Source organism: Alligator sinensis, unplaced genomic scaffold, assembly GCF_000455745.1.
Source record: "Alligator sinensis unplaced genomic scaffold, ASM45574v1 scaffold612_2, whole genome shotgun sequence".
Lineage (NCBI taxonomy): Eukaryota > Metazoa > Chordata > Crocodylia > Alligatoridae > Alligator > Alligator sinensis.
This window is the reverse complement of record NW_005842085.1, coordinates 463,586-479,051: the sequence shown is the minus strand read 5'-3', so window position 1 is coordinate 479,051 and position 15,466 is coordinate 463,586. Positions and strand designations below refer to the sequence as shown.

General features: G+C 38.3%; 1 protein-coding gene across 9 annotated transcripts in view; it reads left to right on the top strand.

Moving 5' to 3' along the window:
• RB1CC1 (RB1 inducible coiled-coil 1) overlaps positions 1–15,466 on the top strand; it is a 126,171-nt gene that overhangs the window by 82,489 nt on the left and 28,216 nt on the right. For 8 of the 9 annotated variants that reach the window (XM_025204506.1, XM_025204508.1, XM_025204507.1 and 5 more), the window contains 2 exons: positions 1,897–3,812; positions 12,591–12,750. In XM_025204506.1, the coding sequence (XP_025060291.1) occupies positions 1,897–3,812; positions 12,591–12,750 (2,076 nt within the window). Of the gene's footprint in view, positions 1–1,896; positions 3,813–12,281; positions 12,437–12,590; positions 12,751–15,466 lie in introns of those variants that run through there. The other variant, XR_003094135.1, reaches the window with a different exon arrangement.

The window sequence follows — 15,466 nt, the reverse complement described above, 5'->3', positions numbered from 1 at the left end:
TGCAGCTGTGTGCGCCCCCCCCCCCCCCCCCCCCCCCCAAAAAAAAAAAAAAAAATTTTTGCAGCACCTGGAGATAACAGCACCACAGTGACACCATCCCACAGCGCCTGGCTCCTCTTGGTGTGCCACTGCTCCTCCACCACCACGTACAGCACCAACATGTGCCAGGCCCACAACAGCCCTCCAGGAGGGAGGGGCAGGGGTCAAGTGAGGTCCAACTCCCTCCCCCCCCAATAATATCTTCCCCCCCACTTGCCCATCCATCCTATGGAGAGGTGGGGGTTTGCAGAGGAAGTGCAAAGCATCCTGGGATGCTGGGGGACTGACTATGAATTAACTTGAATGTGGAGGGGATCTGAGACAAAAGTTCAATAAACCAATTTAACCTAAATCAGTTAAATTTGATACTGTGTCCATCCAGCTTTATCTTAAACTGCTTTCAGCCATTTTGAAAGCAATTTATATGCACTGAACTTCTGTTGTGTTACAGATTTGAACCGGTTTCTGATCACTTATCCCAGTATATGTATAATTTCTGTCCCTAGCCTTTTTGTTCTAGCCCATAAACGCTTGCTGTATCAGGGAGAGTGCCACAGAGCCTGGAAACTTTATCCTGCCACATAATGGAGATTTGTTGAGGTTTAATTCTTGCATTGGAAGGTATTTTCTCTTCACCAGTCTGGTTCAAATGGAGTGCTGATCAAAGATTCTTGAAAGTTGCCTCCTCGTTCCCCAATCTAAACTATTAAGAAAGGAGATATATTTCTATGCAGTTGGAAGAGCAGAGTTTAAATCTGCTTTGTACAATTCTGATAGGAAGAAAAGCTGGATCATCTGGAGTGATGCATTTCAATCTAGAAACCAAGGGACTTGACCAAATTCTGGAATTCCATAACCAACTTTTAAATTGCCTGTTATTTATAGGAAGAGAAGAGCAGCCCAAGTGTGGTAGATGTCAGTTTCAGAAAGATGTACCATGCTTTCCTTTTCACGTCCCCTTCAGTGTTTGTTTGGTTTTCCTCCTCTTTTGTTGGTCTTTTTGGTATCTTTTTGCTTCTATGAAACAGGAGAAATTTAATTATTTACCATTGGTGCCCATATTAAAGAAATGTTTTGCTGCATAAGGAGTTTTTGTTTATATTTTGTGTACAATAAAAAGATATTTTTATTTTAGTGGAAGTACTCAAAGGCCTCTGAGTACTACAATACAAAAGTGTATTATAAGATTGTATTATGTATTATTACAGTTTTTGAAAGAAAGAAAGGGATTGCATAGGTTAAACTGGGGTAAGAGAGTGTTGATTTTATTTGTTTGTTTTGTTTTTAGCTTTGCTTTTTTCCATCCTACTACTCGCATCAGAATATTATAAATCAGAATTTAGTTGAATATTGTCATTTTTTATTTGGTGACAAGACTTTTAGGGAAAAGAAATTGGGCATCCATCCTCTTGTTAGTTGTTTTTCTGATAGTAACAAAGGTCATTATTGTTCATAGCAAAAATCTGTTCTATTTTCTAGCTATGAGCATTTTTAGACAACGTTTTGCTTCAGCCTTGTTGCATGAGACAAAATTGTTTCATTCCTTTTAATTAAAATGCATTTAAGTGTTGTGTATAGCATTTCTGTACATACAGATGTTTGATAATGCACACAGATTTGACTAACTAGAGATTTCAGGAAAGGACCTGGAAAATCTGACATTGGTTTGAGGTTTTTTTCCTTATACTTAATCCATTGATTTGTAGATGGTTATTTTTATTTTTTTAAATAAAAACCTTTTGGCATTTTTTTAACATTCTCAAGCTGCTTTATTCACCAGGATACCACCAAGTCTAAAAAATGAAATACGTTTCTTACACAGTTTGTAAAGCTTTTGTTTACTTTTTATGCTTGCAGGCCTCCAACAGTCAAACATCGCCACAGTCTGCCACCACACCAAGGACGGAAAGTACAACAGGAACCGCAATTGCTACCTCTTCTAGAACACCTCCATCATTCAGTCTTCAGGGTCCTCTGTGTCCTCCTGTGTGTCCCCCTGCTCCATTAGAGGAACTGTCTCCGGATAGTATTGATGCTCATACATTTGATTTTGAAACGATTGGCCATCCAAGCTTAGAACAAGCCCTTAAGCAAGGCTCTTTAGATTTGGATTCACTAGCAGAAAGTCCAGAATCGGATTTTATGTCAGCAGTGAATGAATTTGTAATAGAGGAAAATCCAGTATCCCCTAATATAATAAGTGATCCACAAAGTCCAGAAATGATGGTAGAGTCCCTCTATTCTTCGGTTATCAATGCAATAGACAGCAGACGCATGCAAGACACAAATGTTTGTGCAAAAGGAGGTTTAGTGGAAAACGCTTCTCTAAATATTTGTATGGAGAAATGTAGAGTTATTGCCCAGGAATCACAAACAAACTTAAAGAACATAAAAGAAGACCTTTGCCACTTTAGAGTACTTGTACAAAAAGAACAATGTGACTTTTCTAATTCTTTAAAATGTACGTCAGTAGAAATAAGAAATGTTATTGAAAAAGTAAAACTTTCACTTGAGAAAACACTAACTGATAAACATCAAAAAGAATTGCAGTCTCTGAAAAGTGAATATGAAACTAAAATTAATAAATTACTGGAAGATGGTGAGGAAAACAAAAAAAAGATTAAAAAATTAAAAGAAGACTTAGCAGGCCTTGAAGAAGTTCTGCAAAATAAAGATCATGAATTTGCAGTGGTGAAGAATGAAAAAGAATGTGTTGTTCACCTACAAAATGAGAAAGATCAGAAGATGCTTGAATTAGAATGTCAGATGAAGAATCAAAATTATGAACTTAAGGAACTCAGACATTCACGTGAGATTGTACTGGAAGATATGAAAAAGCTTCATCTTGAAAATGATGAAAAAATACAAATTTTGAAGACGGAGTTTCAGTGTCTTGAACAAAGTCACCTAAAAGAATTGGAAAACAATTTACAGATCAGGCATACCCAGGAATTTGAAAGGATAGTAGCTGAGCACAAAGATTGCTTAGATGAGTTAAAAAAAGAAAACTTGCACAGACTTGAACAAATGCAGGAATCTCATGCTGCAGTTGTGCAAGAGAAGGAAAAACAGGTAGAAGAGTTAAAACTCAAAGTTTCTGATCTGTCTGATTTGAGGTGCAAATTAGAAGTTGAACTTGCGCTGAAGGAAGCAGAAACAGATGAAATGAAGGTGATGTTAGAAGAAAGCAGAATCCAGCAACAGGAGACCATAAAGTCTCTTATTGATAAAGAAACTGAAAGCTTAAGAAAAGAGATAGATGCATTAAATCTCAAGTTACAAATAAATAATGATGAATATCATGTGAGCTTAGCAGAGCTGAGAACTTTAATGACAATTGAGAAAGATCATTGTATTTCAGAATTAGTGAACAGGCATGAAGAAGAATCAAATTTGCTTAGAACTGAATTAAGCAAAATAACCTCTTTACATCAGGAAGCTTTTGAAGAAGAAAAAAGACTCAAAGAACAAATAATAGAACTGCAAAGTAAGTTAGAAACTGAAGTGAATGCCCTAGAAAAGGAAAAGGAGAAAAAAATGGTTCTGTGTGAACAACAGGAAAAATATGAGGCTGTTATTCATAAACTTGAGGAGGAGAAACTGCTGTTAATATCTAACCAAGAGGATGATAGAAAATTGCTTATTCAAAAGCTCAGTTGTGAAAAAGAGGATGCGGTGCAAATTGCCCATAAAGAGTTTGAATTGCAGAGGGAAGCTGTTGAAAAAGAGCTTTTGGAAAAAATACAACAACTTGAGATGCAAGTAAATCTGAGGTACTGTAAGAGTTAAGTTGCCATATTTTCTTAATGATCAAAAGTAAGATAATTCAAAACTGATTTGCTTTCTTTATGAAAATAGCAATGCATGGCCCATGTCCATATACAGCTTAATAGTGTTTTTTGGTTTGTATAGTTTCAAGTTGATAATAAGACTACTACATAGTAATATTTTTGCATAAGTGGACTCCAAATAAATAAAATGTTAAGGTATGTGTAATGTTTGCGCTCCTTCTGAATGCTCTGAAAATAACTTCAAAGAAAGTAGATTTAAAACCAAATGTATACACAACTTAGTTTGTAACTCCACTTTGAGAAAAAAGTCGAGTTTCTTTTTATGTAATTTGCATATCATTTGCTTACTAATTCAAGGTCCTTGATATGCGGGATAGACAGTATATTTACTCCACACATGCATCTTTCTTCGAAAAATCAGCCCTTTAACTTTGGGGGGTTATGTTTTAAATAAGGAAACTGACTTCCTGCACCACAGTTGAAGCACACAGTGGCTACATAGAGTTGTTATGGCTATTGGGGCTGTCTTTCTTTCCCAACTTGAAGGAGGGAGAGAATGCCTGTCAGCTACTTTTAAGCTTTTCATAGTTGCTGCTGAATTGTAGTAGCTTTTAGTGAGAGGGTTAAAACTACCTTTTGCCTGAGCAGCATCAGTCAAGATTCAGCCATGCAGTCACAATTCAGCTATGACGCTGGAAAAATCTTCCCAATCCCGCCCCCCATTGTGTGTTGCCATACAAGGTGCATGTCTTATTTGCTGGCCATGAGGTATGCCAGGAAAATAAGGTAGTTACAGCTCAATTGAAATTTTAAAAATGAGTCCTTAATAAAATGTTATGTGAGAAATGCCTTAGAAAAACATTAGTTTGGGGAACCAGTAACTGAGAGCAGGTAAATCTGCTGATTCGTAATGATTATATGAACCATATCATTGATGCCTTTCAAAGAACATAAGCATGGCAGCCAGAAGTTCATTATGTATACAGAGAAAAGTGGTTAAGCAGTATCTTCTTATATGAACTGCAAACCAAACTTACTTTTATAGTCTGTTATGTCATACCAGAGGAAAACATTTTCTTCTTTATAGGATGCAGTAGAAGATCTCATTTAACTGGACATTGTACAAACTGAGACATTCCCTGCCACTGAGAAATTTTATATCTAGGTATAAGGATATGCCATGTAGACAAATTGAACAAGTTTGGCTTGGGGGTAAACTGACTACGTAAATAACAATGTAATAGTTAAACAAAAAAGCAGCACAGTTCAATGTGGATAACAAATTTAAATGAGATCTTTCTTTTTAACTTCAGTCACTGTAGCCCTATTCTAAAAAACGCTGCTTTTCTAAATATAGAGTTGAGCAGAATTGCATGCACACAATTTACATTTGAGGTGCACAGTTTTAAAAAAAAAATCAAATTTAATTTTGAATGATAGTTTTAACCAGAGCACCTTGTTTTTATGTTATGGGGCACTATCATATTTGTGGTAAAATTTCAAACTAAAAAACAGCCAACAAAAGAAAATCCCCTCTAAATGTTAAAAGTATTAAATCAGGTACCATATTTTCTTGTGTGTATATATACAATCTCATGACCAAGCTGGGGAGCTGTAGCCTCGACCATCTCACAGTCCGATGGCTGGGGAAATGGCTCCGGGGTCGGACCCAAAGGGTACTAGCTGACGGGAACAAATCAACATGTCTCAAGGTTATCAGTGGAGTTCTCCAGGGCTCAGTGCTCAGGCCAGTACTCTTCAGTATCTTCATAAATGATCTGGATTTGGGCATCAGATGCAGACGGGCAAAGTTCACAGATGACACTAAATTATGGGGGAAGGCAGTCCCGCTGGAGGACAGACTGGGGATACAGGCCGACCTGGACACACTTACAAAGTGGACAGACCAAAACCTGATGGCATTCAATGTAGAGAAATGCATGGTACTTCACCTTGGAATCAAAAAACAGAATCATACTTGGGATCAACAGTGCTACACTCGCTAGCGCGATGACTGAAAGAGACTTGGGGGTCTTGATTGACCACAAGATGAACATGAGCCACCAATGCGATGCTGTGGTCAGCAGAACAAACCAAACTCTAGCATGCTTCCACTGATGCATCTCAAGCAAAATCAGGGACATCATCCTCCCACTTCACTTGGCCTTAGTGGGGCCGCAGCTGGAATACTGCATCCAGTTTTGGGCCCCCCACTTCAGGAGGGATGTGAAAAAGCTCAAGAGAGTCCAGAGGAGAGCCACCCATATGACCAAAGGCCAAGAGAGCAAGCCTTACGAGGAGAGGCTGAGACACATGGAACTCTTTAGCCTGGTGAAGAATAGCCTCAGGGGGGACTTGGTGGAAGCCTATAAGTATATAAGGTAGATGCATCAGGATCTGGAAGAACAGTTGTTTACCAGGGCTCCCAAGTCAAAACTAGGTCTAACGGCCACAAACTTGTAGAAGGCCAATTCAGACTCAAGATAAGAAAAAACTTCTTTATAGCCTGTGTCCAAGATCTGGAACAGACTCCCCCCAGAGGTGGTACAAGCACCTACTCTGGATTCATTCAAATGGTATTTGGATGTTTATCTTGCTGGGATTATTTTCCCCCTGCAGACTCCCTGCCTCTGGCAGGGGGCTGGACTCTGATCTCATGAGGTCTCTTCCAGCCCCTAAAGTCTATGAAATCTGTGAAACCCAGAATATAATACAAACCTTTTTGAAGGGCAGAATGAAATTTAAAAGATCTTTTTTTGAAGTAAACCGAGTAGTAGATTCTAGGGAGCTGAGCTTCTGATTTTGCCCCCCCCCCGTAAATTTGTGGAGATTTTATTTTCACTTTTGTCCAGTAAGTGGAGATCTGTTCTTACCATATTTTTGCATATAATGCATGCTATAATTTTGAGCAACTTTTTTTTTATTTTTGGAAAAATGTTGCATGAAAGAAAATATGGTGTCTCAGTTGAGGGAAAAAAATGATTGAGAAATCAGAAGGCATCAGAATAACAAAACTTCTTTCAAGGCCACTTAATTATGTCGCAATGAAAAATAAATAGGAATTTACTAATCACTTCATCCCTTTCCTTTCGTATCCATTTACCAAATGTTAGAAGTAAAATGATATTGTGAGGTATAGTTGTGACAAGAAAAACATGAGAACAAGAAGTGGCTTACAGGGTCAGACCAATGGTCCATCTAGTCCAGTATCCTGTCTCTGATAGTAGTAGAAGTAGATGCTTTAGATTAGATTAACTATATTTTTTGTGATCACACTTTTCCATGTTTAAACTAAATTATTATAAAATGATACTTTGAGTGTGTGCGTGTGAGCGCACATGCACACGCATACCCACACCTAGATATATACTGAACAAACCCAGTCAACATTTGTTCTAGTTACCTTAGTACACGCTCCAACCATGAGTGTGGCTGTTGCAGGTTCTGACTGACTTTATCTTACATAATGGTGTGATATCTATGAAATTAAGAACTTTTGCCTACTTTTTTTCCTAATGGGAGTTGCCAGATGCCCTTTTATTGTTCTCCTTTTTTCCTGGGATTAATCCATCCAAGAAAGAAGAGGACATGCATTTACTTTTTGGAATGTACTTTCTGATTGCAGAAGTTGACTTCTGGTTCTCTGAAAGCCCCAGTTGGGAGTTCAGTCAGAGTTTGAATTTCTGTAATTTCCTGTATTCCCTGTATTGCACTAAGTTTGTTCCTGATGGGGATAAAAAGTGGCTTTTGCATAGCATGTGCCTATCGGCTGGCTAGCTAGCTAGCTAAATGTTGTATTCTATATGAATAATAGTGCCTCAGCCGTGTGCAGACATTGGTAAGGACTGCTATTCAGTTTGAGTTGAACTTTTTCACTGGAATTAATCATTCAGTTTCTGTTATGTATGAAGAATGCAAGTGATCTTTCCCAAATACAATAGTTCTTTTCCTTGAAATAAAAATTATTTTTTCTGAAAACGTGCAGGTAAGGAAGTTGACTACTTAGAAATTAAAATGAATTCATATGGATGTTTTCAAATGTATAATGTTGATGACTCCCTTCAGTGCAGATCGTTGATCATATCTTTAGTTTCTATCCTTTCTTTTGCTAGAAACTCTACTCGTTTGCATTCTTTAAAGAATACAGATCTAACAGAATTTTAAATCTGAAGGAAGGTGGTGAAAGTTTTTTAAATTGCGTATTACAAGTAAACTTTTTTTCTTAAGTTTTTTTTACTTAATTATTCATAGGAAGTAGGATCTAACATAAATAGAAATGTAAGGTCCCGGCCATGTTACATTATATGGTGTGATTGATATGTTAATTGTGCCATAAATGGCTAAACAGGAGGCATGTTGCTAATGTATGGCTCCATAAAATGGCAAACCAGCCACAAAGTTACTCCATACAAAATGGCACTAGTTAGGGCCAAGGGGCTCCAAGCTGCTGCCAGAAACCTTGCAACCAGCAGGTTAAAACTACCTTTTGCTCTAAAGTTCCACTTAATATGTCTGATAGTATCTGCTGTAGGCCCCATTCTCAGGTCTGGAACCAGCCCTGTGGCTCTCTAGGGCTAGGGCTGACAATCAACTTGTTGTTGGCCCTGGCCTGGACAGCCCCACATATAGCCCTGTTGCATGATTGGGATCTAAATTCTATGCCCCATCCTAAACTTTCTGCATCCTTCTGTGTGGTGTGCTTGGGGTAGAGGATAGAACTTCTCAGATCACAATTTACACCATTATTTTACCATCTGTCAGAGGCCTGACTCCAAAGGTGCACCCCACCTTCTTCTTATATAACTAGTTTCTCTGTTCCTTTTCTAACTGTCCCGTTTGGTTGTCTGTGGGTCACATCAACAAAGGAGTTTTTAAAGAAAATAGGAAAATATGATTGTAAAACCATTATTTGTAGGCCTGTATAGAATGTATGCAATTACACTTAATTTACTTGTTTTTCCAATTAGATGTTCACATTTAATAACTAAAGTTCTTCTCTATTGGAATTCTCTTCAAAAGGTCTGTTTCTTGACTATCCACTGAGCTTTAGAATCTTTTAATTTCCTTCCACAGAAAGTGCAGAAAGCCGTTGGTTCCAGCTTACACTCTTGGCATATTCTCATGGTTTAAATTTCATGAGAACTGGTCTTTATAGGAGATGCATTGACTGTTACTATCAGGTATCCAAACTGCTTTGTCATATGGCTGTCATTTTAACCTTCTAATGTTCCTAAACAGTAGGAAATATTATGGGTCAACCAAGAAGAATTATTTGAAATTGTGTGTGTATGTGTATATGTGTGTGTGTGTGTATGTATGTATGTATTAGTCTCAGGCTGAAAAAATCAAGCTTGTATAGGCTATGTAACAGTCTCTGAACATTTGCAGGTTCTTTATAATTGTAGAACAGTAAAAATATTCAAATATCATGGAGCCAAGGAAAATGAAATAAGCTTCAGTGGGCAATGATGCAGTGGGTCATCAAGAAATTGAAAAAAAAATAGTGATTTGGAACTGAAATCAACCGTGTTTAAGGAAATTAGCAAAACTACAAAACATGTAGTCTTTGCTGACTTTATAATACAAGTTTTACTGCCATGAAAAGTTTTGTGTATGAATTACATGTTTTATGATTGTGTTGGAATAGGCAAGTTTTGGAGACGTCTAAATGGTTGACATGCTCAGTAATTTAATTGCATTTAATTTTGTAATTGAAATCAAGTAAATTTTGTCAGAATAATCTGTAAATAAGGTACAGAAATGAATCACTCAGGTTGATGAATTGCAAAATTCCAACAAGAAAAACTTGAATTAGAACAAAAACATTAGTGTGATAATAGGTAATATCCATCTGTTTGTGTACTGTAAAACATGTCTGCTAATCTTTGACAGAAGAATGTTATAAACAGAGTAGGAATTTGGCTGGTTATTTCTTAATGTGTCTAAACAGAATATTTTGAAAATCCTACTTCTAAACAGAAACTAAAAAAAAGTCTCATCCGCTGACAGCCTACAATAGGCAGAATGTAGAACTCTTCCTGTGTAAAGATAAACTTCACTGGGGTTCTAACTCCTGAGTGTCTCTGCCTTTTCGTGTCAGGTGTGTGTGGATCTGCATTTTGAAATACTTTTGTTCCCAATGTTGGTAGTAGTTAACGTGGAAGATTAAATCAAATCTGAGTAGTGTACGTATCCTTGAAACACTTAGTCTTTCAAACTGACTTTTGTCCACGTCATTGAAGAAACTTCCCCCAGGAGTGGCCTCATTTCCATTTACCTGTCTGCCAGTCAGGTCTCACTTTTTAATGAATTGAAATTTAAGTTGGCAACTAAACACTTTTTCAGTGGCAATTCAGGGCTTACTGCAGCCAGTTTAAGTCTATTTTTGATGTCTTGCTGCTTGTTTTGACATCTAATTTTAGTACTTCAAAGTTTTCTTTTGCAACATAGTGGGTGCATCTACACATTCATTAATGCACCTTTGCTACTGTGCATTAAGTTTAGTATTTCTAACATGAGGTACTTGATAAAGGAGCAGTAGCTGCCCCAATGCACAGAAGCAAAAGCTAACTATTTTTGTGATGCTTAATGCGCAGTAGACTAATTCTGCTGTGCATTAGCACGTTAACACGGTTTTTGCCATGATGCGCTAATGCGCAGTAGAACAGTCCACTGCACATTAAGGTGTCTCATGTAGACGTGCCCACTGTCAGCTTTTGAGTAGTATATTATTTTAACACTTCTTACTTACAAAGTTTGAAGCTTATTTTTTATGCCTGTCTCTTAGTGCTTAGTATATCACATTTCATGACTTCAAACCGTGTCTGTATGATGGAACAGTGACAGTAATGGCTAAACATATTCATTGCATTACCTTGTGTGGAGTAAGAACTGAGCAGTGTTTGCCCACAAATCTCGCCCAACACACTGAAGGAAAGAACTTGAAGATATCCCGAGATGCCTCTGAAAGCAAGGCAGTAAGCCCAACCATAGTGTATTTTTTTTTGAAGGCTAGACGCTTAAAACCAAAGCCTGAGGTGGCCAAAAATCAGTAATTCACATTTGAATTTCAGAACCCCAGCTTCCCTGCGTTTATCAGAGAGAGTTGCATCACTCAGTTGATTAGCACCCTGGAAAATCAAACTTACCAAATGTTATAGTCCTTGATATGCTGAAATCCACCTACACCTGAAATTGATGGTAATATGCTTCGCCTCAACTAATGAGGCAGACACTAAGGGTGAAGTTAAAACAGGCTTCAGGAAGGACCAGACTGCCCTCCAGTATAGAAGTTGTATTGGCAACGAGAGCCAACGTTTAACATAACTTGCTCTGGTGAGAGTATATAGTAAACAATACGGGACAACTCAGCCTGTGCTACGTATGCTGGTTCATGTGACTGTACTTGTATGATTATACAGCCAATGAAACCTTGTGGAAATGAGTGTTACTGCATGATGGACAACCTCCATGGCTTTTTAGCTCATGGATGTTTTTTTCTGCGATCTTCAGTTAGAAAGAAACTTTTAGGTACGTCCCATCCAAATTGCAGGCACAAATGCAAATGCATCTAACTAGGATGTAGAGCTCTGTGTAAAACAACGGTGCCCGAGGACCTTGGGATCTCTAGTTCTTGATTTTTATTTTTATTTTATTTTTTTTTTTTTTGCTTAATCTTTCAGGTTTTGGTTCCATATTTTACTAGTTGCTTAGGCCATAGTCCTATAAAACTATCATATCAGTTATTATAGTTCTCATTGAATTATTATTGTTGTGACAGGAAGTCTGTTTTTAAGGTATGTCCATAGCCCTTATGTCCAGAATGCCTTAAAATACCAACCTCTGGTGCATTTAAATTGAACAAGAATACAGAGAAGCCACGTTGTCTTCTCTAAATGTTACTGGTGTGTAGTAGTCTTGGAATATCACTATTCATTGTATATGACCCCCTGAAAAAGAATGCTGATTCAAGGCCTCAAAATTGCAGGACAGGAAATAATCTCCATCTAGATTTCTGTTTTATTTTTTGGCTGGGATTTCAAAATGTCAGCAACTCAAAGATTTTTTTTTTTTGTATTTATGTGAGGTTGTGCTGTTAGTGTTTTATATAAATTCTCTGCTGTATGTGTATAAACGGCATGCATTTTAATGTTGCTTATTATTAGGTATTAATTTATCTTCTGCATTGTCATAGTAGTACTTTTTCCACTTTAAGATACTTTATTTCTCAATGTCAAAATCTTGTGCAAATGGTCTTAAGAAGGAATGGTGACTTGTACTAATTTTTCATTTGATTATTTCTCAAAATGTTCACCAATACTCTCAGATTTCAGTTGATGGAACTTTTTTCTTGGGTTTTAATTTTATTATCCCTCAGTATGTGTTTTGGTGGTTAAAAGAAGCTATTTAATTGGCTTCTTTTGCGAATTCTTACTTCCTATGCCATTTCAGAGTTGTGTGGAAGGTACTCATTCAAGCAGTTGACACTTCAGGCGCATGAGTAAGATAAGTCTTAAGCTTGAATGCAAGGGAGTTGTTGGAAACAAGATGTCCATGAATGAGAATGATCAGGTAGTAGAAGAAGTTTAAAAATAATAGAATTAAAGGTATGTAATACTTTAGTTGAAACAAGGTTTATTAGCTATTTCTAATAGGGGTGCGCAGAAAAAATATGTTCTGCTTTTCTTAGTTTATTTCTATGATGTATTTCTTACAAGTTTCTGTAATGAGTACTTAAATTCTAAATGTTTTCTTTTTAAGTCCTCCTCTTGAATTATCTTCTGAATCAAGATTAGTTGCTAAACTTCAAGAAGAACTGAAAGAAGAGAAAATGAAATTTTTAGAGCAACTTGAAGAGCAAGAGAAAAGGAAGAATGAAGAAATGCAAAACATTAGAACCTCTTTAACTGCAGAACAGCAGGTGAAGCAGATGTTTTTGATTCTTTTGTGATCAGAATATTTAAGATTCTATGAATTTTTTTTATTACTTTATTTTTTTAAGATTTAAAACTTTTGTCATATAATTTAAATCTCATGTACATAGTCATCTGGACAGTATACTACTATCTTTAGAATGTCAAGCATCAGGATTGGATATGACTTCTCTGACCATTAAACTTTGACTTTGGTGAAAAGCAACTCAGTTTAAAGTTGCGGATGTAGGAATGTGTAGTTTGGCCATATTTCCTTTTCTCTTTCTTATAAGCCTGTTACCATAACACGTCTCAAACCAAGGATGCTTAACTGAGCTCCCACAAGAGCTTGATTACATGAATATACTGGAAAAATGGTCTGTGATTAATCAGATGAAATTCAGCAATGACAGATGTGAAGTCCTGCACTTAAGACAGAATACTCAAGCACAAATACAGACTGGAATGACTGGGTAGGCTGCAGTACTGCAGAGAAGGACCCAGGAGTTTATAGTAGATTATAAATTGAATATGAACCAAAAGCATGCTCTTGTTACAAAAAACAAACAAACAATAAAGACTAGCAGTAGACTGGGTTGTATCAATAGGAGTGCCATTTGCAAACCAAGGGAAATTATTCTTCTGCTCTATTCAGCGCTAGTGAGGCATCACCTGGAGTTCCATGTCTATTTTTGGGCCCCACAGTTCAAGAAGGATTTGAACATTTTGGAAAAAGTACAGCACTGAGCAGCAAATATGATTAGAGATGAGCAAGATTTTATGAAGGAAGACAGAAAGAACTAGGGTTATTTGTCTGGAGAAGAGAAGACTGAGGGGTGTGAAACAGTCTGCAAGTGCCCAAAAGGTAATTTATAGAAAGGACGGAGATGGGCTATAAGGGACAGGACTAGAAATGAGGCCTCAAGCTGTGGCAGAGGAAATTTAGGTTGGATAATAGGAGGTACTTTCTGACTGTGAGGGTGGTCAAGTATTGGAACAGGCTACCTGGAGAAGTTGTGGACTTTCCATTCCTGGACACTTTCAAGAGCAGGGTAGACAGATACTTGGCTGGGATCATTTAGTCAGGGATAATTCTGCCTTGAGGAAGGAGCTGGTTTAGATGTCCTTGTGTGGTCCTTTCCAGTCCTACTTTCCCGTGCTCCTGTTTTTTCTTCTGATTAATTGTCAGGTACAGTATCTCTGAGCAACATTAAACTGTTTCCAATCCCAGTTGATTCAGATAATCACTTCCCTACTCTTGGCTCAGGCAGAAGCTGACCTTTAGGTTCAGATCAAACGTTCCACTACCTATTTCATTGTAGATTTGTTTTTAAAAATGCCCATACCTTCTAAGCATCCATCCTTTGTTCATAGGTTCAATATACTAAATACATAACAAATCATACTCAGAAGCAGGGGCAGGCAATTATTTTGGGCGGAGGGCCGCTTACCGAGTTTTGGCAAGCTGTTGAGGGCCTCATGGGTAGCCCCACCCCTTGACAGGAGCCTTGCCCTCTGGTCACCTTCTTGTATCCAGAAGTCCCGCCCCCTGACCTTTTGCCACCAGAAGTCCACCCCTTGCCCCCAGAAGTACTTCTTTCAGCAAGGGGTATTGCCATCTTGGAACCAGAAAAATACCAAATTATATTCTAAAAAGCAAACATCTACAGCATTCATTAATTTGATTTCAAAAAATATTTTGTCCTGATTTACATGCATTTGTGTAATGTGCATAGAGGTGATTGCACAATAGCTTAATGAAGTCTTATTCTTGTATGTTGTGGGGGGTGGGTATAGATTTGTTGGGGGTTGTATGTGGGAGTGAATATGTGGGCTGTGGGTGGGTATGGGGCTTGTGTATGGCAGTGCAAGGTGGGGTGTGGGTGCGCACACAGACTCTCCCTGAGCACGCATGCACACTTACCAGTGCAATCCCAAGCTCCATGGTCTGGCAATGTAGCCGGGAGCCATGTGGTGCTGGAGCAGGGCCGGGGAAAGGAACCAGGGAACTAGCTGGGGGTGCAGTGGGTCTGGGCTGTTCAAGCCTGCTGAGGCTCCCTCTGAAACCTACTGCCCCTGGCTCTTGTCTGCTTTCACATGGAGCCAAGTGGTAATAAATATTAATTTATTAATTTTTTTTTAGGGGCCTTGCAGGCTGAATAGAATGGCCTGGCAGGCCAGATTTTGCCCGCCCCTGCTCAGAAGGCTAGGCTGTACATATATCCAGCAGTTCTTCCTTTCCCCAAAGGTTCTTGGAAAAGATTCATGAACAGTTGGAAAATTTTCATAAAATGTTTATCCATCTGCAAGAGTGTACATAAGCTGTGAGCAGAGTGGAGAATGTAGATACCTCTCCCTTGTTGTCTCTTTTTTTCAATTGCATCCTACAGAACACGTGGTAATTAGTGTAAGATTTTTCTCACCTTAATGCAGGGGTGCTCAATCTCTGGCCTGCTGGCTGAATGCAGCCCATGGAGCCATTGTCTGGAAATTTGGCAGTGGGGGAGCAGTGGCTATCAGTCACCCTCCCATGCTGAATTCCCAAACCCCAAGCCCTGTGCATCTAGTTGAGGCCAGGGTGTGTGTGCGTGTGTGTCCCCCAAGCATCTGGATTGGGGCTGGGCCAGGCCATGCCTCCGACCCATGGGGTTGGTTTGGTGGTAGGCCACACGCCTTCCTCATGGACGCAAACTACACACCTTTTCCCCAAAAGAAGTGGGCCAT